At 37.4% G+C, this 26650-nt stretch overlaps 1 protein-coding gene across 1 annotated transcript in view; it reads left to right on the forward strand.

Moving 5' to 3' along the window:
- The window catches only part of LOC140147563 (E3 ubiquitin-protein ligase UBR5-like), a 50660-nt gene that overhangs the window by 14272 nt on the left and 9738 nt on the right, over window positions 1–26650 (forward strand). Inside the window, 29 exon segments of the mRNA XM_072169344.1 lie at window positions 2940–3050; window positions 3625–3782; window positions 3913–4021; window positions 5735–6026; window positions 6429–6559; window positions 7454–7579; window positions 8470–8581; window positions 9307–9461; window positions 9911–10108; window positions 12369–12450; window positions 12706–12840; window positions 13282–13420; window positions 13880–14043; window positions 14723–14936; window positions 15299–15593; window positions 15744–15851; window positions 16240–16331; window positions 16662–16808; window positions 17160–17269; window positions 19030–19150; window positions 19308–19437; window positions 19919–20079; window positions 20244–20409; window positions 21818–22006; window positions 22456–22576; window positions 23242–23403; window positions 23792–24094; window positions 24479–24738; window positions 25621–26587. Of these exon segments, the coding sequence (XP_072025445.1) occupies window positions 2940–3050; window positions 3625–3782; window positions 3913–4021; window positions 5735–6026; window positions 6429–6559; window positions 7454–7579; window positions 8470–8581; window positions 9307–9461; window positions 9911–10108; window positions 12369–12450; window positions 12706–12840; window positions 13282–13420; window positions 13880–14043; window positions 14723–14936; window positions 15299–15593; window positions 15744–15851; window positions 16240–16331; window positions 16662–16808; window positions 17160–17269; window positions 19030–19150; window positions 19308–19437; window positions 19919–20079; window positions 20244–20409; window positions 21818–22006; window positions 22456–22576; window positions 23242–23403; window positions 23792–24094; window positions 24479–24738; window positions 25621–26587 (5458 nt within the window).

The raw sequence follows: 26650 nt of genomic DNA on the forward strand, positions 1-26650 counted from the left end.
ATTCCAAAAAGTTGACAGCCCTGTTATGAGGCCCAAAAGTTTCCATAATTCCAGGGTTCAGACCAACCTTAAAAGGATGCACAAAGGATTGATGTTTGGTGTGAATTTACTTTAACAGCAAGTAACAGGATTTGATCAACTTTGAAATTCCACCCCTGTATAAGCAGCCATTTTGGATTTATGCAAATTAGGTACTGTTCCACTACTTGGATTTTCGGGGACTTCCTTAATAATAATGTTTTTTGAAATGAATGGTGATTAAATGGATTCTGTTGCAATTAGTGATGGGTTAACCCTTACTCATCTTAATTTGATTGGCCTACTAGACCGTGTTCCAACCAGCAAGTTTATGCGTAAAAGTTGACAACCAGCTTTTTTTTTTTTTTTATTTGGGTATACTGAATTTGATTCAATTGTCTGCCAGGCAAAATTTTGAGACCGTGACCCTCAAAAAGACCCAATAGGATAGTATATAGGGGGGCAAATTTGATACCAAGAACACTTTCCAAGATGTCAAATTATTCATCCATCCCAAGGATCCCAGAAATGTTTGTCGCACACAATCTACAGTTAAGTTATGGGACACAAAAGGTCCAAGTTCGAATTGCTTGTTGTAAATGGGTCCAAAGTTGCTCCAACTTTAGTAAAAATCAAGACATATTGTTCATCTAGCTTAGAGGCTTCAGAAAATGAAAAGTTTGCACTATCTACCATCCATGTCTAGTTAGTATGTTACACGGCAAAGAGTTAAATAATGTTGGATTCAATAGGATTAAATATTTATTTATCATCTCTCTTCTGAACTTTACATAGTAACTATTCTTTCCCTGAATCACTTGAACTTGAGGAACAGTTTGCCCCCACTTTAACAAAAAACGGAGCAACTTTCATTTTTCAACCGGCCTGTACAACATGCAAATTGAATTGATCTTAGACATATGCCGAGCTTCATAACTTGTAGGCCTAATATTATATTATGTTCTATGTGCACAGATGTTACTTACATTTTTGTGATCTTTAGGCCAAGACGAAGATTTTGATATGTTTTTAGTGAATTTGGAGCATGTTTTAAATGTTGTATTAAATTGTGTGCTATCGCATATTTTCTTTGGACTGAAATGCTTAAGGGGGTACTACACCCCTAGCCAACTTTGTGCCTATTTTTGCATTTTTCTCAAAAATTATAGCGCATTTATATCGCGTTGTTAGTGATGGCAGTGTGAAGATAAAAGTCTAAGTTAGAAAACCTTCTCACATCACAGACCAATACGTATCAGCTTTGAGTTACACCACCCTCAGGATTGGAATTAGATAAATGCACTGTGTAGAACACAGGATTGTAAAGTAAACTTTATAAAGCTAATGATTATGATGTACTTTTAAGTGTATGTAGCTGGGATGAAAAGCAGACAATAAATTGAAAATTATGACATCACATATTGAAGATATACCCTATGGATTTTTTTTTTTTTAAACACACAAAAAAATTAGGTCTTTTCGGGAAAAAATGTATATTTGAAAGTTCACAATTTTCAATTGATCGGCTTGGTCGGCTTTTCATCCCAGCTACATACACTTTTAAGTACATATCATTAGATTTAATATAAAGTTTACTTCAAGGCAGACTTGTGGTACCCGTACTCGGGTCCCAATTTCCAATGTCCCCGGACCCGTACTCATGCCAGATTTTTTTGAACACCCTATGTGAATTAGATATTTATATGTATAAAAGTAATGCCAGTTTTAGCCAAAGGAAATTTTACATTAAGTGCTCTCGTATGAACGTTTTGACAATATTTTTTGTGTGACATGAGAGAACATCAGACATATCAAATTGAATTCTTCTGATATCAAATAATATTGATTTTCTAAGGTTTTTTTTTTAATTTTTATTTTATTAAGTACTTTGAACATCAAACAAAAACAATCTTATAATAAATCATGCAATTTATTTTTATACATGTTACAGTCTTCGAGTTTTCCCTTTTTATGCCTTAAAAAGTTGTTTAAACCCCACGGAATTGAATGACACACATATTCCACTGCATAAATTAAAAGCTTGTTAAATCCTTAATTGCTTAAGTTTAAAATTAAGATTAACACTATGAAAATGCAGTTGTACTAAGTTAGATGCACCAAAGTGCAGAAATTCCTTATGCACACCAACTTCCCATTGGAATTACACAGAGCTCCTCCACTTCCTCCACCACCCGCACTGCAAAAACAAGTGTTTATATTTAAACACCATATTGTGTTTATCAGAGCAACACTTTATAAACACATAATTCATGTTAATGGTCTAACACTAATATTAATGGTTCTAACACCAAAGTTCATAAATTAACACTTGGTGTTATATTACAAACATTAGTGTGTGTAATATAACACCAAGTGTTAATTTATGAACATTAGTGTTAGACCATTAACATGAATTATGTGTTTATTAAGTGTTGCTCTGATAAACACAATATGGTGTTTAAATATAAACACTTGTTTTTGCAGTGCGACTAATTAACTTGATTAAGCTTGCTTGTGACAACAGTCAAAGGTCAGCTCATCCAGCACCCCCGTTTCCTGTTTTATTGTTATGCAAATAGCGATCGATCAGCGTGGTGACTTTGCCTGTTTGGTAATAGTTTCCGTGGACATTTCAAAAGACACCATGCACCATAGCGTCCTTCACGATCGATATCCGTGGTGACTCTGTGCTTCTTGATTTTTCTTCTGTGGAGACTTTGTCGGTTTGGTAAAAGTTTCCATGGAAAGTACCGTGGTGACTTCCTACTTTTTGCTCTCATTCCTAGCTCAATATAGGTAGCGTACCAATCATGAATTGCAAACAAGTAATTGACGTAGTAAACAATTCAGTGGATATGTGTGCTATGTATAATCAACTATTAATTGCAATATTTTTGTTTGCTTCTTTGTGCATGTTTCAGAATACATCACTGCATCATCCAAAAGCATTTTCTCTAGGCCTAGTTGGAGAGAAAATAGTTGATCTGAGTGCCTGCTATGAGAAGGCAACTTTGGTAGCAGAGTCAGGAAAGGTAAGTGACCAATGATTATGTCAATTGTTGTTTAGATAATAGACCTTGGAATTGATATTGAGAGCTTAGTGTTTGAGGATAATAATTTGTAGCTTTCCTAAAAGGCAGTCTTGAAACTCCTATTTCTACAGGAAAAGAAATTCTTATTCAATCAAAATCCCAGAAAACAAAACTGAGTCTTCAGTTGAATGGAAGAAACACTACATACGTTTGATTTTAGCCTTTAACTACAGTTTGTCCACTCTGGAAGTACAAAGTGACAACGCGTGCGTATACAGCACGTAAACAGTGCGCAGTTATGCGTCTCTGCTGCATGTATGCGTGCCTTCAAAGTCGGCACAATATGTGCGTCAGTACTTTGTACTTCAGAGTAGACCGACTGTAAGTGGGCCCATTTAGAATTGTAAACAGGTGTTTATATGTGATGTGTGTTCATTCAATAAGTAAGTATACTGTTTGGCACTTTGCATTGGTTTATTTTGAGACCCACAATAAAATCTGTTTGAACTGGAACATGTTTAACTGCCAGCCAGCTAAATCCTGTAATAACGGCTTTATTCCTGTAATCCTATAGATTGCAACCATGGTGGATGAGACTCTCGCTGCTATTGCCAATCGCTTGGAACACCCAGCAATGTTCTTCCCTGAGTTTCATGGAGATAAGATCACATCTGTCCACAGCTGTCCTCTCTACACCTGTGCTTGGATGGAATCAGGCAGTTTGTTTTGGTGGTAAGTGAAGCTGTAGAGAATCTAATACATTTGAATTGGTAAAACTCAACTATTATGACTAAATTGGCCTTGGGTGTGTATTGTGTTTGGGTAGATTTTGTATCACACTTTTACTTTGTTTACTTTGCAGGGGAGTACTGCCTCTAACTGTCAGAAAACGGGTACTGGAAAAAGCTAGGGAAAGAGCTCGGGCCAAAAAACGAGAGGTGAATTCTGGAAGCATCACAGCTGGGTCACAGGTAATAAAACATTTAATTGCAATGCAATTTTGTCTTGTCTAATAATGATAGTGTAAAGCAGCATTTAATATAGCGCTTGATTCCCAAAGGCCCTAAGCACTGTACAGTATAAAAATACACTTAGTGCATCAGAAATTAACAGTGACGCACCCACGCCTGCATATTTTTATATCCAAGGGCATGTTTCGCTGCCCAATTAGTATAAAAATATTTTGATGCTTCAGGTGCAGAATTGTTGAACCACTGTGTAACATGATTGAATCCCTTTCAATAATGAAAACAAGTTAACGATCGTCTAACTCACATACTACTAAGGTGACGCAACTCAAGTTCAAGAACATGAGGCGTTGTGACTGAAAGAGTTATAATACACAATTATTTAACAGATCCCACAAGTCTCTGCCATTCAGTGCGGTTTTGCGCTACTCTGAAGGCGTCCTTGATTGTCAAGTTAATGGTGTTGAGATCGCCTATGAGCTGAGCTAGATATGTGCGGCGAAGTGCTCCACCACAGCGATAGGCTTCTGTGGCCTGATTGTTAGGATGGAGAATGATGGAAAGTGGCAGTTCCGGTCTCCTTATTGCGTGGCCCACAAGCCGTAGCCTGTTGCGTGTGAGTGTCAATGTCGCAGGTGCAACTTTTGCCCGGGCATACAGATTGTCGTTTGATAGGCGATCTGGAAAATGCACTCCAAGGCAGTAGCGCATCAGGGCACGGTGAGAAGCGTCAACAGAATTGCCCAATGTGTCTGTGATAACCAAAGCTTCACAGCTGTATAGGAGAACCGATTCGACAGTGGACTTGAAGAGTTGCATTTTGGCGCCATCGCTGGCCGTACTATTCCACACAGTGGTAAGTCGCCGAGCTGCGACCCATGCAACCTGTCTCCTTCGATGGAAAGCACTAGTGTTATCTGCCACGTTACAGCCTAAGTAATTAAAGTCATCGCAGACCATCAGGGTGGTACCCGATGTTGTGTGAATGTCCATGTGAGGAGTGTCGCCAATAAACATGACTTTTGTTTTACTGGCATTAAGGCGAAGGCCAACTTTTGCGGATGCTGACTCGAAACGTTGCAATTGGCGCTGGATTATTTCCTGAGGAATATCAGTTAGTCATTGCCACTCAACATTATTAACAAGTGGATCAATCAGGTTAAGCCTCTCATATTAAAATTGATGTTAGAAAGTAATTATCATTTCCATGTTAATGTCATGTACGAAAGAATGAAATGGCATCTACTTATATAGATTTGTCACCAATATACCGTATTTCCTTGAATAGTCACCTCCTTCAAATAAACGTTCCCACCACTTTTTTCAACCAAGATGTTTAAAAAAATGCTGATATTTCCATGGTATTTTGTGTAGTAAGCTTATCAAGTTGCACACATGATTGTTAATAGCGTTGATAATTGGCAAAAATCTGGTCGGAAACTTGGAGGTGAACCTAAAGTCAGTGTTCCTAAGTTCATAGTTTGTCATTTCAGCATGAGTTCAAGCTTACCTAATGATTTTAACAGGAATTATCATTCTAAAACTGACCTCTAATCAACGTCTCCCGTTTGGAAAATGCAACGCCCCCAGGGTGGCTATTCGAGTAAATACGGTAAGCTGATCTTTGTGTGCCTCAAACGTTTGTGGAAAAAAAAAGAGTGTCAATGATCCATTATTTGTTGAGATACTTTGATTACTTTTTTCACCATATTATAGGTTTGTTTACGTAGCTGTCCCATGTATCATAATGGAGCCCTGGCATTCACCATTAAAGGATCACAACCCAAAGTTGGTCAACTTATGGATGCAGCCTGGAACCTGACAGATACATGTCGCTTCAGAATCAAACAAAACTCACAGGAAAGAGGAGGTGCAGAAGCTAAAATTCCAGAGGAAGTCATCAAAGTTGAGGCTAAATTTGAGGTGAAAGGTGATATGGGTCCACCTCCATCTCCTGCTTCTACTAGCAGTGGAGAGGTAGTGGTAGTGTCCAGCCCTGCTGCACATAGTAAGTACCCACTTTTAGATTTTGCATGAAGATAATTGTAACATATTTGCTGATTTTTTGAGAAAAATACATGTTCTATGGAGGGTTTACAATAGAACATCACCCATAGTAGAGTCATCCTCATTAAAATAAATTCTATCCTCCAGCATATATTTCCCATGATACAATAAAAGAGGTGGTAGGTATGATATAAATTGTTGTGGAATCGATCTTGAGACAGGTCTTGCTATTCTGTCCTCCAACATGGCTGCCATTTCAATTGTTATACCATTCTGGTTAGTTTATTGCATAGGGTCCATAGTAAGAAGATGACTTCAAATATCAAGAAACTGGTAAATGGTAATAAAACTGTGAAGTATGAGTCAATATTTAACATGATCATTTTCTAAACTCTCTTCACAGGACGTGGGAGTAAGCGCCCTCTATCATCACCTGTAAGAGAATTTGATAAGCCAGACATAGAAGTGTGGGCACTGACTGATGTTGTGTTTGTAGAGGATATACGCTGTGCACCAATTGGAAGAGTTCTAAAGGTATATTTGTCAATTTTATATAAAAATATGCAACCACCATGTAAATCAAGATAAAGTACTGCTGGGGTTTCCATTATACTTCTTTCAACTTAGATATGACAATGGCAAACATTTTTTTTTCAACTTTCGCTTTCATAGATTTATATTAGCATACGCCAGTCACATATTACGCAAAACACTACTAGCATAGGTGTTGCACCCTAGCTGTGTGCATGCTATTTGCTATTCACAATACGATGCACCTCCAGCAGAGGTCAAAATATGCAGTGCATAATATGAAAATGTCGACATCCAAAGCCCGCATAATATGAATACAACACAGGAACGTAATGTCATTGTGTGTTTGAATGTCAATATCATGATGTTACACGCAACTGCCCAGTTAAACAGTTATTTACAATTATTCGATCCTTTAATAGATCCATTAATAGATCCATTTTCTATCTATTGATCACACGGAATCCTTCATGGATTTGTTTTCAACATTATACTTATCACACTCGCGTTAAAATCCAATGGTGGCTAGAACCGTGATGTCGACCCTGAAGGTCAAAAATTGGACTAGCAAGAGCAACAGCTGGCTGCGCATCGTATTGCGAATCGCCAGAATTCTATATCAATCCACAATGTTATGAGTCTATTATAAGTTGGAGAAGTATAACTGATTGAATGTCATTGGTTTATTCATCAAAGTAGAAAGATATTATTCTATAGGGTTGTATTACCTACCACTGGGGCCAAAACCTGTAGCTTTTTTGTGTTGGCGTAAACTTCGAATCCTGAATTGTGAAGTAAAGTCACAACAGTCAAAATTGCATTGTCAGCTACCCAGTGATACTCCTACAAAATGACTTCCATCATGAAATCATCATTATTGCTGTTATTATTGCCTAGGTTGATGGTGCTTATGCAGCGGTGAAGTTCCCTTCTGCAGCAGAACCAGCCAGTGATGCCAATGTGGAATTAGAACCTTCCACATTACTACAGGATTGCAGGCTATTACGCAAGGATGAATTGCAGGTTAGTTGACACCACCTTCTACATCATTCAACATAATTATAATAATTCAACATAATTACAATTTAATCTCAAGCTCTCTGGGGGCTTACCAAATATACAATGCAGGGTTGTAGCTACGGTGGGCAGCAGTGGGCGGTGAAGCCCACCACTCACTTCAGGAGCACACCACTGAAGGTTCATTTTTATGCTAGAGCCCATGACTCAAAAAACGTGGTGTATTTTACATTACTTTGTATATTATTTTGGGTAATTTATCCTTATAGTATCCAATTTTGTTAAAATCTTGCTAAATCAAGAAAATTCTGTAAATTGCCATCCGGCACTCAAATTCTGCAGCCGTAACCCTGACGCAATGTATCAAAAACGACAAGGCTGAAATATTACGGAACAATAAAATTAATACAACAGAATAGTATTCAACATATTAAAGCCACATAATTTTGAAATCAAATTAAATGTTGGTACCCCATTGGGTACCAGCACACTTCAACATTTATTCCGCAACCACCGATATACATCACAATCATTTCACTTCCACAAGGAGATGTTAAAGTGCAGCTCATCTCAGCATTAAGATTATAATTATCCCCTAACTGATCCCCATTACACATGGGTGAGATGAGGCAGGCCCAAGTGCTGTAGGGATTCAAGCCCATAATCTGCAGCTACCCCATGTAATATGAGTTGATGCCTTTACATGTATATGCCACTGCACCGTTAAATAGTATAGATTTACAATCTACATTGTACATGTAACTTCATAATTATGATATTTCAATAATTATGATAAGTATTAGATGTACAGTACTTCCAATTTTTTGAGCCATGCATATCACATGATCCAGTGAATGTCTGACTGATTGAATCCTTCATTATATGTATGATTACAGGTTGTAAGACAAGGCCAAGGACCAAAGATACCAGACTGCTTCCAACGTACACCTAAGAAACTCATGCTACCTGAGAGTGCTCAGATTATGGCTGTGTCAGTGGATTTCAGAGGTGAGTGTCGCATAGCTTATAGGCCAGGTTGATATCATCAAGTACTGACAGTCACCAGTTTGTACAGAAAGTGACCAGTGATTTTTCAAAATGCATGACATCACCCAATGTGAATGAAGTTGTTCTGCTATAGGATGAAATGTATTTAGACTACATCATATTCATCTATGGTACCATCCAAGCTTAAGTGTTGCTTAAACGTTCACTCTGTGTGGAGAGATGCTTAGGTCCAGATGGTTCAAGTAAAATGCTCAAACCAGGCTAAATAGCCTATATGAGGATTCTGCCATGTATGAAAAGAGATAGAATTGCAATAGTTGTTAAGTGGGAAAAGTGGGCATATACATTTTGCAATTGTTACATTTTGAACCATTTTATGTAAGATGTTTCACTCAGTGGTATGTAATATGAAGTTGTTTTTTTACCCCTAAATGAAATCCAATCTTTTGTACTATTCAAACATTGAAAATACAAGCAGCTTGTATTACTTCAATTTCACATCAAAATAGCAAAATTTGGTGAGCTTCGTTATCCCCATCATGATAGTGGACAATCGGGCATTTTGGTGAAAATTATGTCTTAACAGCAGCTTAATTCATCATGCAATACAATGCTCTCTGTTTGATTTACTATGACTTTTGTCTAAATCTGCATATGTGTAAAGTCACTACTACGGAAAGTCATACTGAATATTGTATTCAAATTGTTAAATTTGTATTTTACAGGTGTACATGTTGTATTGAAGGTGAAGAATGACTTGTTGTATCAGCACTTTGACTTGAGTAGCAGTCGTGCTACTGTGGAAAGTTCATTCCCAACTAATACTGCATCATTCTTAGGCAAAGCGCAGGACAGTATAAAGCTGCATAATGGCAGGGAGGTAAGTCTTAAATAGGGTGATGCAAACTAATGTGTCTGGGTGTACATGTATGTTTCATCTGAACTAGGGACTTTTGTATCAATTTAAGTTGATTAACATGGAAACACAAACACCATAGACATCCACAGTTACAAGACGTATTTCAGAGGGTGCTTACACACCTTCAAAAAGAATTTAGTTTATGGACCCCCATTTGACTTATGATATCGTGTCCAAAGTGTGGCGATTGATTATCAGATTTCATGAGATATGTGTATAAATGTCCATGGTTTCAATGTGAAATGTCAGTCCTCAGTTTCCTGTGCAATCGAAGACTCCATTGTTGCTACTGAATATGAGTTGGGGTGTGTGTCCATGTGTGTCTGAGCTTGACTCCACCCCTGGTGAATATCATTGTACTAAGAGTAAGAGAATGACTCAACCCTACCTACTCAAATGCTTCATTTCAGGATGCTGTAATGCTACTTCAAGATGGCAATGGTACCATGTATCCCCTGACCAAGAATGCTACAGGTGGCATCCGTGACCCAGTATGGCTAGACCTACGTCCAGCTAGATGTCTAGATCTAGGCACTTATTATCTCAATCATATATCACTGAGTAGTAATCTCAAGAACAAGGTAGCTGTGATTGTTATGGCACTGGAGGTAAGTCAAGTCTTTTTATCCGTGACCCAGTATGGCTAGACCTACGTCCAGCTAGATGTCTAGATCTAGGCACTTATTATCTCAATCATATATCACTGAGTAGTAATCTCAAGAACAAGGTAGCTGTTATTGTTATGGCACTAGAGGTAAGTCAAGTCTTTTTATCCGTGACCCAGTGTGGCTAGACCTACGTCCAGCTAGATGTCTAGATCTAGGCACTTATTATCTCAATCATATATCACTGAGTAGTAATCTCAAGAACAAGGTAGCTGTTATTGTTATGGCACTAGAGGTAAGTCAAGTCTTTTTATCCGTGACCCAGTGTGGCTAGACCTACGTCCAGCTCGATGTCTCGATCTAGGCACTTATTATCTCAATCATATATCACTAAGTAGTAATCTCAAGAACAAGGTAGCTGTTATTGTTATGGCACTGGAGGTAAGTCAAGTCTTTTTATCTGTGACCCAGTATGGCTAGACCTACGTCCAGCTAGATGTCTAGATCTAGGCACTTATTATCTCAATCATATATCACTGAGTAGTAATCTCAAGAACAAGGTAGCTGTTATTGTTATGGCACTAGAGGTAAGTCAAGTCTTTTTATCCGTGACCCAGTTTGGCTAGACCTACGTCCAGCTAGATGTCTCGATCTAGGCACACTATTATCTCAATCATATATCACTGAGTAGTAATCTCAAGAACAAGGTAGCTGTTATTGTTATGGCACTAGAGGTAAGTCAAGTCTTTTTATCCGTGACCCAGTGTGGCTAGACCTCACGTCCAGCTCGATGTCTCGATCTAGGCACTTATTATCTCAATCATATATCACTAAGTAGTAATCTCAAGAACAAGGTAGCTGTTATTGTTATGGCACTGGAGGTAAGTCAAGTCTTTTTATCCGTGACCCAGTTTGGCTAGACCTACGTCCAGCTAGATGTCTAGATCTAGGCACTTATTATCTCAATCATATATCACTAAGTAGTAATCTCAAGAACAAGGTAGCTGTTATTGTTATGGCACTGGAGGTAAGTCAAGTCTTTTTATCCGTGACCCAGTTTGGCTAGACCTACGTCCAGCTAGATGTCTAGATCTAGGCACTTATTATCTCAATCATATATCACTAAGTAGTAATCTCAAGAACAAGGTAGCTGTTATTGTTATGGCACTGGAGGTAAGTCAAGTCTTTTTATCCGTGACCCAGTTTGGCTAGACCTACGTCCAGCTAGATGTCTCGATCTAGGCACTTATTATCTCAATCATATATCACTGAGTAGTAATCTCAAGAACAAGGTAGCTGTTATTGTTATGGCACTGGAGGTAAGTCAAGTCTTTTTATCCGTGACCCAGTATGGCTAGACCTACGTCCAGCTAGATGTCTAGATCTAGGCACTTATTATCTCAATCATATATCACTGAGTAGTAATCTCAAGAACAAGGTAGCTGTGATTGTTATGGCACTAGAGGTAAGTCAGTCTTTTCACAATAGGCCCCAGCAATGTGTGACATTCAGTATCACCATAGAAATTTGACCCAAAGAGTATTAACTCAAAATTACCCTGTGTGCAAGGCTATGGTAAATCTTTGGTTTGTCACTAATGGACATCAAATAATGAACTGCTGGGATTTATCGGCTAAAGCTTGAAATAGAATGATAATTGGTGTCTTCAGGCTGCACTCTTTCTAGCACGTATACAAACCAATTTCCTTTATCACTTGAAGTTAATTTTTTGATTCTTACGGGGTCTGGGCTGTGCGTATCGCGTAAACACACAGGAGATTTAAGCGAACACTCTGGCTGATCAATGGTCTTGAAACAAGACGGTTGATCCATTGGTTGTCGGCGCATAGAAGGGGAGGCGACCTCGGCACTTGTACACAATGACCGATCACCAGCGCTTAACTCAACCATGGGAGAAATAAAAAAAAATATCTTTAATATTTATCAGATACTTACTATGTGTTGCCAAATAGTATGTCCATTCTTTGTCATGATACACTGCAAGATATGTGTATATGTACCCAATGTTGTAATATCTCATTATTGTTTATTCAGGCTCAAGCCTTGATGCCACATATACTACGATGTGATTATGAAGCTGTCTCTCATTTCCTTAGCAATAGATTTGTTAATGCTACATCTCATTATTGTTTATTCAGGCTCAAGCCTTGATGCCACATATACTACGATGTGATTATGAAGCTGTCTCTCATTTCCTTAGCAATAGATTTGTTAATGCTACATCTCATTATTGTTTATTCAGGCTCAAGCCTTGATGCCACATATACTACGATGTGATTATGAAGCTGTCTCTCATTTCCTTAGCAACTTGGAACTTGAAACAAGTAAGTGAAACCGGGTCATTTAAAAGCTGTCGTTGTTAATAATATATAGCTTAGCAACAACAAGTTGTACGAGTTGTACACAGAAGGTCATCACAACAACATCAGTGTTGATAAAGAAATCTGACAGATTTCAAAACGTCCACAGTAAGTGCTGTTTTATTGGACTAGAAGTATGAATTTTGTTTCTAGTTACTGCTTAATTAAAACCATAAACTTAACTTCCATTGTTGTAATCCATCTTGTTTTACTTGACAGGTTTGGTGATCAAAGAGCAAAAGTTATCAGGTGTACTTGGTGAAAGATGCGATGGGAATAGGAACATATTCCATGCTTGTATATCAATGTGTTGTCCCACATCCAACTCAGAACTACCTGCTGCTCCATCTAGTGGTAAGGAGAAAAAAATACAAACTTTGTGTTTTTCCCCAAGTTAAAATTGTTCTAGAATTAAAAAAGAAGAAATGTTTCACACATTTGTGTGCAATCTGTTTGTGCAAATGGTTATTTAATGATCATATTATACTGAATAGTTATTAGTCACTCATATTTTTGGATTCCATCTGGTCACTCTATCAGTCCTGCAATTAATTAATCTGAAATTGTTGATGAACATTCATAGGCATGTGAATCTCTATTGGAGTCATTAGCAAGTTTGGTCATGACTGAGCATTGAGACAATTCCTGTTAACACTTGAACAATCCCAGTCAGTTTTTGATCTTCTCTTTGAACTTAGACAATTGACATGATCTTTGGTAGTGATGAAGTTATGGTTAAAGTCTATTCAATATCATAATTGAATGATCTAACACATTTGCTTCCAAACCCCACAGAATCGTCTGGTGTTGGCAGTTTATCATCAGAGTCATTAAGCAGTAGAGCTCAGATATTCCGTAATGCTCTGCATACATTAAGCAATGCTATAGCAGGTGCAGCCATGGCTAGCAGTGGAAGCAGTAGTGCAGCTAGAAGGTAAGGGATGCAACATGAACAATAGACTATCAATACCATATCAAATAATGAATCAATGTCTACATCATGATACATATTTTTTTATTCACTGTACTTTAATAACCAAAAGAGCCATGGTAAACTTATTTGTTCAAGAAGTATGCTAATGACCGCCGAACTACAAGTTAAACTGAAGTCTGAAATTGATAATATTGATGAGTGAATGGGCTAAAAGTCCAAACACAGAAGTGCCCACTCATCCTGCACATGAATAAATAGTTATAACTTGTAAGTACATAAAATAGCAAAAGTTACATTTTGTAAAATAAAACCATGTTTGTATATATCACAGCTTTATAAGTTAGCATTGAGATTTGTAATATAGTAATAGCCAGGACAGTCTCTGTAACATTCCCTGCAGCAAATCAACGGAATATTTTGCATTAAAGTCACTTCATTTATGTTATTTGTCTCTTTCAGTATGAGTCTACGTGAGATGATGGGTAGAGCAGCCAGTGCAGCGCGTGCAGCTAGAGCAGCCAGCAGTGGTCTATCAGCAGAAGAGTTACGTGATACATCACCACCTCCTGTACCAAGTGCTATACCTACATTAAGTTGGCCTCCTGAAATTGGAATATATGGTGGTAAGTTACTTACATGACAATGCTTTTGGATTTTGTTATCATACCAAAGATAAGTTTGCACAGGAAATTCAATAAATTGCTGTTGTTTGATTCACCTCAAGTTAGGTAGTGACGCAATGCCTTTCCGAAGTTGCACTGCAAGCATGTCGTCAAGCCTCCCTTGTACACATGTGTACACTCTGCATGATTAAATTTACGTGCATGTTTCGATATTAAGCCCAGGGAAATGTGCACTTGCGTCACAACCGAATTTGAGGTGAACCAATGTATAGATGCGATTACCACCAGTTTTGCCTATTTTCATTCGGAGAATAAAAAAAAACATGCACCTGTAAATGTGACATGATCAGATCCCATCAGATGAACGCTGGTAATTGTGAAATTGAGATAGATGCAAAATAAGGAATAAAAAGCAAATAGCATAAGGAAATATAATAAAGCAAGTATGATTGAAGTGTAAGTAGATGTCAACAATAGTGTGCTTTGATACAGGGCAAACTCATGATGAGTGTAATTCTTTATTTCAGATGGTTTCCTGTGGTCTGATGTTGTCAGATTGTGACACTTTTCAGTGAACAAATTACAGCAAAGTGTTATTTCAGTATGAAGTCCTTGTGATACAATCATTTTAATTTATTTATCATATGTAATACACCTGTTACTAATTTCCTATTTACAGAGCAAGATGATGAAAATAACAGTTTGAATAGCGCTGGTGCCACGGCAGGTTCAACAAGCTCCATAGCCAGCAATGCATCCTCTATGGCCTCAGTACCATTGGTGCCTGTTGTACTCACACCAGAGGAGAGGAAGAGTAATGCACATAGTATACTAAGACTATTATGTGAGGCTCCTGCTCTAGCACCACATCTAGGAGAACTGCTGTCTGCAAGGTATGTATATCAATTAGTCACTAGCATATTAATACTAGCTCAAGTGCAGCCAAATATAGCAAACCCCGTAGCTCCACAAAGCCATTGCATTTTGGGTATTATGCTTAATTGGTATTATATAATTTAAATTTTGATGGATACCTCTCTTATAGGATAAAATCTTTGTATCACCTTTGAGAGAGAAATTAAATCAATACATATCACCAAAATGTTCATGTATATGATAAAGGCCCTGCAGGGGAGAACTTTTTGCCATGTTCAATGGCTTGATGGAATAACATGAATCGTAAATGATATTTTTATGAAAATGTATGTGTTTAGAAAATTTAACCTATCTGTTACTTTTCTATCTTGCCATGCAGGGATGCCCAAGGTGATACTCCATTTATGGCTGCAGTAACAGGTCGTGCCTATCCTGGTGCACTCACCCTATTTGACACTATAACTCAGCTAGCAGCAGGACAAAGACCAGTAGAATCCCAGGCTACAGGAGAGTCAACATTTGCCAGAGCAGAGTTTGATGACAAGCTATTCAAGAGAACCATCTATCCACCTGATAGTGAGCCTGATGCATCACCACTCTATGTGTTATGTTTTAATGACACATGTAGTTTCACATGGACTGGCACAGAACACACCAAACAGGTGAGACACTCGTAATCTTAATTAACCCTAACCATCTATCCACCCGGTAGTGAGCCTGATGCATCACCACTCTATGTGTTATGTTTTAATGACTCATGTAGCTTCACATGGACTGGCACAGAACACACCAAACAGGTGAGACACTCGTAATCTTAATTAACCCTAACCATCTATCCACCCGGTAGTGAGCCTGATGCATCACCACTCTATGTGTTATGTTTTAATGACACGTGTAGCTTCACATGGACTGGCACAGAACACACCAAACAGGTGAGACACTTGTTGTAATATAATATATTACAATTGATAAAAAATAAGCTCAGTGGTATATAATTGGACTGAGAAAGGCTGATTCTGCTCTGTTGCTTGTTGAGGGGGGAAATGTGTAAAATCGGAAGCTGTATCTCTTCTCAAAATCTCAAAATTTGCATACTATTCGTTGAGCGGGTATTACTTTGAACAAGCAAAGAGTATGCTTGAAAAGAATGGTGAGATTATAATTTAATTTTGTCAGAGTATGTTATTTTAACTGCAATACTGATACAAGTATTTTGCATATTCTTCATCTGTAAATGAGACATTGTTATCCCTTTGTGTCACCAGTCATGTAGCCTTTGAATTGATGTAATCATATAAGCTGTTGCTTGTCTTTGTGCAGGATATATTTGAATGCCGTACCTGTGGACTGACTGGAGCTCTATGCTGCTGTACAGAATGTGCCAAAGTCTGTCACAAGGGACATGATTGCAAGTAAGCAACAATTTTCATGCTCATATTTTTTTAGCAGCCAGATCAAGTCAATTGTGTACAAAATTGTATGTGTTAATGAAGAAGGTCAATTACAACTACACTCAGAGGGACTGCAGTGTCCATGGTTACATAACTATGAAGATTTGGACAATTGATTATGAAAATGAGTAAAGGCTGAGTAGGTATAAAAGTGAGTTGGGTTCACTTGGTACTTTTACAAGTAAGTACAGGATGAAAGCTACTCTTTTTATCATCAAGATTATCCTGATAAATAAACATTGAATAGTATCAAGTGTTATAATTGATATCTCTTGATTTCTTACTTGTCAGATTGAAGCATACTGCACCCCATGCATACTGTGACTGTTGGGAGAAGTGTGAATGTAAAGCCCTCATAGCTGGAGCCAATACTGCACGTATGGAGCTGTTGGATAGACTCATTCATGAAACAGACTTGGTCAAAGTTCCTAATAGTCGGTAAGTGTTGCATACTCACTTATAATGGTTATATTGACTGAGATAATAAAGTTAACTATAATAATGTAGAGAGTGACACTTTGTTTAAACTTTTGAAGTAAATGATGCTTGTTGTGTGCATTTGTTTAGAGTCTTGGCTTATATTTTGTTTATTTGCAAAAGGACTGTTTCCGTGTAACTTTTGACCAAATTGTAATAGTGCTTTCATGCATCTTGTGGTATTATTCTGGTCATGGATGCACATTGCCCTAGATTAACATTGTAAGTAAATCTTATAAATATTTATAGTTTCCTCTCTCAATTGAGAGTTGTAATAATTATAAAATAACTTGCCATTCTATTTTGTTACAGTGGTGAGCACATACTGTTGTTCCTAGTGCAGACAGTGGCCAGACAGACAAATGAACAGCGCCATGTAGGACAATCTCGTAACAGACTATCGCGTAAAAACACAGATGCAGGTAACTTCTTCTCACATAACTTGTGACAAAATCAGCAATATTTCATGAATTATTTTCCCACAACTTTCCCACTCCAATTTGTTTAAAGCCTTCCTTGAAAGATTACAGAAATTACCAGCTAAATTTATTAGCTTAAGGCGATATAATACCCCGATTTTCATCAGTACCCCTCTTCTTTTTTTTCTTGCAAATTTATTAAGTACATATATATGTTTATCACCTCATGTCCTGAACTTATAAAATATATCTACATATAAAGTGAATTTCAACAATTTTAGTAAGTCATTTTAGCCCTATATATTTTTTGTTTACTGTAACCTAGTAACTCAGATCTGTGTTTCATAACAAACCATAATTTATTCTTTTGAAAATGTTCAAGTAGGGTACATGAATAGAATACATTAAATCCTTTGTTATACTCTCTATAGAAAATCTATAGTGGTGCATGCAAAATACCTACCATGATATAACACTGAATAAATTAAATAAACACTTATACAATGGGTGCATAGTCATTAGTTGTTAGGAGAAGAAAAGGCTATTAGGTCACCGTATGTCAGGTTATAGGTCCATTGGTTCAGGTCAAATTTAAGCATCAATTTTGAATACACATGTGAGAGTCTGTGATATCATATGAGGCATAATTTTGATATTCTGTCTTTAACTGGATATATATCGAGAAGTGCATGGTGGATATACTAATATACCTTGGGATGGAAATGGTGAGTACAATTTAGAATGCCTAGTTGAGACGGATTTCACAAATAAATATAAAATAGTTACCAAAATCACAAAACTTAAGCTTACGGAAAACTACCCAATATGGTTGTATAGGTGACAAGAAATACAATTTTTTTCATCATTGCTGTAGTATGGTTGTTGTAACCTGTTACCTATGGCTTAATTAAGTTTCAGTGCAATAATGTACGCAAGTTAAAAATGCAAAATATAGCTCAACATTGAAAATAGAAGCATTTTAACCAGTTCCTTTTTGATAGTTGTGGAGCACCAAGTTCATGAAGTCATAAAAGAAATCAGGAACCACTTATTCCCATTTTACATATCAACTTTATTTCCCTAATGTGTTAGCAACACATATCCAAAATTTTAACGAAATCCGTTGATAGTAAGCTTTCCAAAATGAAGTGAATTTAAATCATCAGTGATGTACCTCCTTTTGGCTTCTATCTGTAAAAGCATGTAAGCTACATTGATACCGATACCACCAATAAAACGAGAAGATTTGCCCTTCATTTTGCATACCACTTTGTCCAATTTTTTTTGTAATTTCTTCACAAAATGCAAAAAATGCAAAAAAAAATCAATGGGTGTAGTACCCCTTAATTATTTGCAATTTAATTCATCAATAGATTGTATGAATTGGTCCTGCAAAATTTGTTAGTAAATGGTTTGAATACTTAAAGTTAGTTACAAATGTAGATGACTAAATACTCAACAAAGTAGTTTGATATTAAAGGATGTTGATTTTAAGGATGTGTCGACGTCAAAGTGGTGCAAATACTTTTCATAAATATGGCTCTATCAAACATTTGACATGACAAATGCTGGAAATCTCTCAAGATAAGGAAACATGTGATTTGCTGGTATGGCATCAGTGTTGCTTTAAGATGTCAATATTACTATGATTGCAATATAAAAAGGATTTATGTCACGGTAACTAGAAAGATTAAACGAAACAAAAATGGCAGCAATGCATTACAATTACAATGAACTTTACATTGTTTTTACCATATTACCAGGTGAATCTGAGATACCTGATCATAATCTGGAACCACCTCGCTTCTGTCGACATGCACTCAACTGTATGCTGCAAGACTGGCAAGCAGTGGAAGCCATGTTGAAAAATGGTGACAATAAAAGGTGAGTACTGCTAGTTGTGGATGAGCATTGTCATAGATGTACCATTAATGTACCTTTTCCATCTATTTGCTTGATTCACCTCATTTCTGTGGAGTGTTCGATATGCTTCACGCACACTCGTTCTTGCTTTCAACACTTTATGTATGTTTTGTTGCAGTGAATGTCCTGGTGGACCTAATGTAAGCCACACACCAATGGGAGAGGATGAAGTCTATCTCAAAGGACAATCAGCTACTCTCAGGTTGGATTGGTTCACACATACACTGGTTGTCAAGTGTCAAAGTTCTGTAAGTCTCAGGAATGTAAATTGTCTGGGATTTTTCCCCCGTTTTTTCCTGGATCCGGATCCAGAATCAGAAGATGATGATATTTCATCATAAAAAAAGGGGGGGGGGAGGGGGGGGGGGTGATACCCTCATCACTTATTCCCCATTTCTTAGCATTCACTAAAAAGATAGTGCTCCGATCAAGCGTTCGGCTTGCTCGCTTTACTTGCACCGTTTCAGCTTTTTTTTCAATGGCTGCTTACATCCCATCTTATAATAATGTTTTTTTCTCTATTCTTCATTGAAAATATAAATTCTGTGATCAGTAGTGATTTTGTTCTTTTTACAATACATTTGTTTAAGATCAAGTTCCACCTGGAAGGAAAGTGCACACAATCGGTGTCAAATATTTGTCGCTACAGCATCAAACTTGATTGAATTAAATTGGTGCAAAATGTTGAGTATTGAAATAGAGTGTGATTGTTTGAATGTTATTTTACAGGACCTAGATACCCTCCTGTTAACTCTGATTCGACGTATAAGAAATGCTGGTAGTGAAGAAAGAAAGACCCAAGCTGTTGATGTGGCCCGTCGTTTTGTCAGATCTGTTGCCCGTGTTTATGTTGTGCTGGGTGTAGAGATGGCACCTGGCAAGAAATGGACGTAAGTTGCAAGAATTAGCTATATTTGGTGTCATCTTACACAAATTATTATTTGTAACATGATGTATTGGTTCACTAGTTTGCACAATATACCCAGTAAAAATTTCCATTCTTCATATTGAATTGAATATTGTATCATTAGTATTACTCTTTGGCTTTTTGCAGTTCTGAGGCAGTTTTACGATGCAAGCGTGTGTTCAAAGCTTTGATACACCAATCCATTCCTGAGTTGTGTGAGATAGCAGAATCATTGATTGCCCCAGTACGTATGGGTGTAGCCAGACCAACTCAACACTTCTTGCCACTCAACAGTCATACTGATGCCATACAGGTGAGAAAGAAACGACATGAAGGGGTCAAGATTTGTAGTGTTAACTATGTGGTGTGTTATAATGTTTAAGTAAACTGATGCAGGTTCAAGTGCCAGAGCTTGTTTAAGGTTAGCAACTATTTTAAACTGTTGCGATTTGGTAGTATGCAGCATCTTGCGAATGGTAGTAAGATTTGGCAAAAATTGCATGGATCATCTCATAGCAAGCGTGTAGAAGTATTCAAATATCACATATATACTTTAGTAGGTCCTGTGGTTCTTGAGTTATGTTGTAAAGAGGGCTGAAACAACAACACTTTTGTAAAATGTACATATCTCGTTAACAACAATAAATCAAGCAAGTTTTCAAAGTATATGATTTGTAGACTGAACTTTTGCAAAACATCAAAGTGTTATTTTTCAATAGTATATTGATTTAGATAATGAAAACCGAGTTCTTGGCTGCTTCGACCAACAATACATTGTGTACCCTTAAGGGATCTGGAATGAGCGTTTTGAGCGTTTCGACAGTATTTTTTAGGGGACATGAGAGCACCTCAGACGTATCGAATTGCATTCTGAATACGAAGCATGTATATCTGATATCAAATAATTTTCATTTTTTTAAAATCACGATATAATACAAATTTTATGACAAATTATAAAAATTGATATTTTTCAAATTTTGATATATAACAGTCCTCGAAGTAAATTTTATAAATCTAATGATATATTCTTAAAGTGTATGTAGCTGGGAGGAAAAGCCGACGATCAATTGAAAATTTTGACCTTTCATATTGAAGATATGGATTTTTTTCCCAAAAAGCCCTAAATTTTTTTTGGTGTTTTGGGGAAAAAAATCCATATCTTCAATACGAAAGGTCAAATTTTTCAATTGATCGTCGGCTTTTCATCACACCTATATACACTTTAAGTATAAATCATCAGATTTATAAAGTTTACTTTAGTACTGTTAAATATCAAAATATCAATTTTAATGATTTGCCATAAAATGTGTATTACATTGCAATTTCAAAAATCAAAATTATTTGATATCAGAAGGACATTCTTCGTATTCAGAATGCAATTCGATATGTCTGATGTGCTCTAATGTCTAGAATAAATACTGTCCAAGCGTTCATACCCCAGCCCTTAAGGAACAGCACATCCAAAAAATCCAATGCAATGTAATGTATGGGTTTCATGATGTTGTTTCTGGACTGATGATATAAAGAAATGGACAAGTGGATGTGTGGCAGGCAGCTGCTACATTATACATAGCAATAGATAGGGATGGAGGACAACAGTAGTACCCATCTGACAAGACAGAGAGAGAGGGTTTCAAAGTTCATATTTTGCATGTGTTAACAAACTGGTGATATATTGCATGTCTTATAACTTTGTATGCCTTTGCTATCGTCTATAACAGGGAAGCGAGGAACTCTTCTTTACTGAGCCCCTTCCAGTGCGGTCAGCATCAAATACATCACATAGAGGAGCCACTGGTACTTCACGTAACATGAGTTCTATGAGATCTAGTCGTCAGCATCATCATAGTCGTCGTCGTATTGTAGAGGAGGAAGAGGAACATGAGGTGGTGGTAGCTGATGGGGAGGAGGTAAGCAGATGAATCACTTACACGATACATATTACAGTCAGTGTAAAAGGGAGGGTTTACCCACATTTGTCCCAAAACTGGGGATGACCCAGTTTGTTGGTATGGCTAAAGTATAAATTATTTGTAGTTAATTTTTTTCACATTGCATAAGGGTGATTCCATAACTTGCAAATATTCACTGAAGAGGTCAATGACCCACAGTAGTTCTGTAAAGGGTATGTGAAAAATTTTTATGTTTTGCTTTTGGAATCATAGTCCCAAGGAATATTTTGGGCTCTAAAACAAAATATTTTAATTTGTCATAAACTCATAATCCCCTTCAAAAATAAAAAATGATGCAAAGTCATATATCCCAAATGCAGATCTTGGATACAAATGATAAATTGTAATTAAATGCCATGCATAGCATGTATTCATAAATAAAACATAATTTGACATGATTTTTCCAGATGGATATTGTTGTTGGGGATGTGATGGAAGTGCAACATGAAATGCGTAGTCAAGAACAAGGAGATCAAAATGACAACCAAGGCAATCAGGAGAATAGAGAAGACCATCAGGATGATGAAGGTATGTGATTCATGCAAAAGACAAGCAACACACATACCATCAAAGAACAAAGATACATGTGACTTGTACGACATAAAATTAATAAATAAAATAATGTAGGCAATATAACATGCCTTTTGAACCAAAGCACTGTTACCAAAGCGCTATTCCACTGCCACTAGGATATCACATGGCTGCCTATGAACATGCGCACAGTATGACTACCTCCTAACAGCTCACCATGTTACACTTAGTGAAGTGGGGCAAGTGAGATGTAGTGTAGTGTGTTGCCCAAGGACACAAGATGTTGGCCCTGAACCTACAACAAACCCACAACCTTATGAACTTGAATTGAATGCCGTAACCGTAGGACACCATACTTCTATGTATTGTAATCAATATACTTCTTTAATTTAACTGCTGTGAAGTATTAGCCCTGTTAACTTTGGAAGTGAAGTTTGATTGGCTCACCAATTCAGGTCATAATGAATTTGCGTGTATTTTGGGCCATCTAGTACTTCACACGGTGAAAGTGACATTTGTTGACACAAGATACCAATGAACACTCACTGTAATTGTCATGATAATGCTTGGACTATAAATTTAATTTCAAAAATGTGATGCAAAGACAATTGATGTATTTCTCATAATATTGATTGTAAGTTATCTCATCTTTTCCCTTGCAGTGGCCAATGAGAGTGACATGGACTTGGATCTTCTTGCTGAGAGTGATAGTGACAGCGAGAGTAACCATAGCAACCAGGACCAAGACAACACTAGCCCAGATCCAGAGAATGTTAGTGGAAGACGTAGTGCCATCACAGCTGGTACTGCTGGCTCTGATGCTGGTAAGTGTCTGTAGTGGTAACATGAGTTTAATCTTGTATTTTCTTGTCATGCATTCTAAGCCAGATTGACAAAGTGTATTATTCCAATTTATCTCTTTCTATTAGATTAAAAGGATTATACTTTGCAGAACAGGCACATAAACATAACCTTAGGAGGGTGCAACAAACATATTTTGTATGCCTACTAAACAGTAACACAGTAACACACTTGTTTCATTTTTCAAATCAATTTTTGAATCAAAAGTAATTTCCCAACATTTAACAAAACCAACTTTTATGAACTTTAGAAGGTAGACTTAAAGGTAGTGCCTAGTTTATTACACCACACTCATATACTAAATATTTCCTACTAATTAAATATAAGTGATCAATCCGTTATCTCTCCTAGGAGGTGGATCTGTTGCTGTTTTCTTCTCAGAAGACGAGTCGTCTTCCAATGCTGATGATGCAGAAGAAGAGGAAGAAGAGAGTGAGAATGAGATAGAGGAAGAAGATGACTCAGAGGCACCTGCATTTGTTGGTAATGTCTTAGAACGACCTGGAACCAGTAGAGGTTCATCAGGTACTCGCAATACTACCCAGCCTATCACACATCCAATGCACTGGGCATTCCGTAACCAGCAGCCTACGACACAGCCTACACGTACTGCTGAAAGCTCTGCTACCATCGCAGCATCAGCTTCTACAGGAGGTACACATTTTGTCATATTTTTTGTTGCATTTTGTTTATTTATCTTGTCTTTTTTTGTACAGTGACAGCAAGAAATTTAAGGCAACTGTGATAGCAGGAGCCATGTTTTTCCAGTTTTAGCCATTTAACTAAAAACCTGCTGTGTACTTCTTAATCTTTATACATTGATCTGATAAGAAATGAGTCAAGGAAAAAAACACATTTATATTTCCATAGGTCTTGCAGTTCATGAGTTGAAGACCAAAAATATTTGAAAATGAAAGTTTTGGGCATATCCCCTTGGGATCTCCTTTACAGAACCCATACCATTCCTCTTGTACTTCAGCTTTATTGGTCTCAATATCTGTCCTGTATAATATTGTACCATTTATTGTTCACCATCAGGTGGTCTGATCTACATTGATCCATCCAATCTGAGGCGTACAACCATCACAGCATCGGCCAGTAATATGCCACCGCATAGCACCACCACCAATACAACAAATGAGCATGCTCATTCCACCACTGCAAGTAGGCTAGCAAGATCACATGGTATTGTAGTACGACAGATTGCTGACCTACTAGCTATGTTACCCAATTATAGTGGCTTGTCTTCTTTATCAGAGAGTCTAGATGTTACCCCAGAAGATATTACAAGCCTACAAGTAAGTCATTGGGAGTATTTTTAAAAGTTGAGGATTGAAATAAAAGAATTGAGGTGCTAGAGACAGACTACTTAACCCAATTTTTATATGAATAGATTTCTTTGAAACAAAACCAAAACTGTCTCATGATTGATGGTTTCACCTATCACAGTCAATAGGCATCATCAGAATAATTACAATTACAATTTTTGATCATCAATGAATGTAGCTGCTCTTTTATACAGGGCAATCTCGGAGATACTATAGAGGCTACCAGGGATAAAGAAGAATTAAATAAATGAATGACAGGCAAAACTCTCAATCATGAGTTTCCTTTTTGTATTACAAGAAATCTATTCATACTATCTGCGTACAAACCTGATGAATCTATTTGGTGATATAAGGACTCCCCAATTAAGTTTATCCCATCTAGTCATATCACATGATCTGAAATTTTACATTAACACAATGTATCGTGACAATATTTTTATGTTTGTTTGAAAGGTTCATTCGTATTTAGACAAATTGGTACACAATTTGTAGGGTTGGTAGCTGCAGTTGATTTTCTCAGTAAACATCTTGCAACATATGGCACATGAAGGAATACAACACAAATTTGGCCACTATACTATGATCAGCTCGTAATAGATGAGAATTATTTGGGTTTTTGTTACTGCGCGAGTCGATAAAGTCCTCAACTTATGCACGCTTAAATTCACAAAAGCGCGTATCAGTCACACAACACACATAACGCAGTTCGCGTAATCGCTGCACTCAGCTGTGTGTACACCTGCACCATTCTATATCAGTCCACAAAGTTATGAGTCCCGCCTATTACAAGCTGATCAGAGTATATATGTTTTACTTTGAGATGAATACCATGTTATTTGATTTTCTTTGCAGACATTAGCAGAGGGCAGTCTGCGATCAACTTGGGACTGGTTAGTTTGCATCATGAACAGCACAGAGGCTCAGTTAAGATATGGTAAAGCATTAGCCTCTATCACAGACCCAGCACATCCAACTCATCCCATGCATACACAATACATGCGTGGACTAAGAGGAGCTGCACGGGAGGCTGCTACAAGAGAAGAGGCATCTTTCTTACGTAGTATTGAGAATCGCCGTCAAGAGGCACATGGTAGCAGTGATGAACACAATGCTATGATGGACTTCCTTAATTATGCTTTGTCATTGATGCGATCTCATAACCAAGAGCACTCTGGATGGTTACCTGTCTTGGATGTTGCTGCACTCAAGCATGTTGCTTATGTGTTAGATGCTGTTATTTACTACTTACGTAGCATTGATCCAGATAGCAAACCTGACGGTGATCATGGTAAAGACTCATTGTGGACTGTTGGTCAAGATTATGATTGTGATGATAACACTGAAGATGATGCAACAGAAGCTAGTAATGCTGCTGATGGTGATAGTGTTAATGAAGACGAAACACAGTCAACTGGAGGCCGCAATTGGCATCCATTTTTTGTGCGCTCAGATTCAACAACATTCCTTGGGTGTCTTCCTCCTGATCCAGTCAGCACACCTCTGGTAGATGCTCTTCCTCTTGCTGAGAAACCGCATCTATTACAGCCGAGTGCATCTCGTGAACAATTATTTGGTACGCCTCAGCAGCCTGTTGCTTCTTCATATGAGTCCAGCAGTTCACATAGTACATCTGTTAATGTGGACACCCAGTATTTAGAAGTGTTACCAACTCAGATGAGCTTATCAATAAGACGTCCTGGTCAGTTTGCTGATGCCAGTGAAGAGATGGAACAGGATGATGGTGATGCAGTGGAAGGTGCTGCTCCTGCTAATACTGTAGCAACAATGACTTCTAATGAAGGGTCAAGTGGCCCATCAGGTAAGAGGTTACTGAGGGACAAACATTAATATTAACAGAGAAGGTCGGTCTATGTTAAAAGCC

This window comes from Amphiura filiformis, chromosome 3, assembly GCF_039555335.1.
Source record: "Amphiura filiformis chromosome 3, Afil_fr2py, whole genome shotgun sequence".
Classification (NCBI taxonomy): domain Eukaryota; kingdom Metazoa; phylum Echinodermata; class Ophiuroidea; order Amphilepidida; family Amphiuridae; genus Amphiura; species Amphiura filiformis.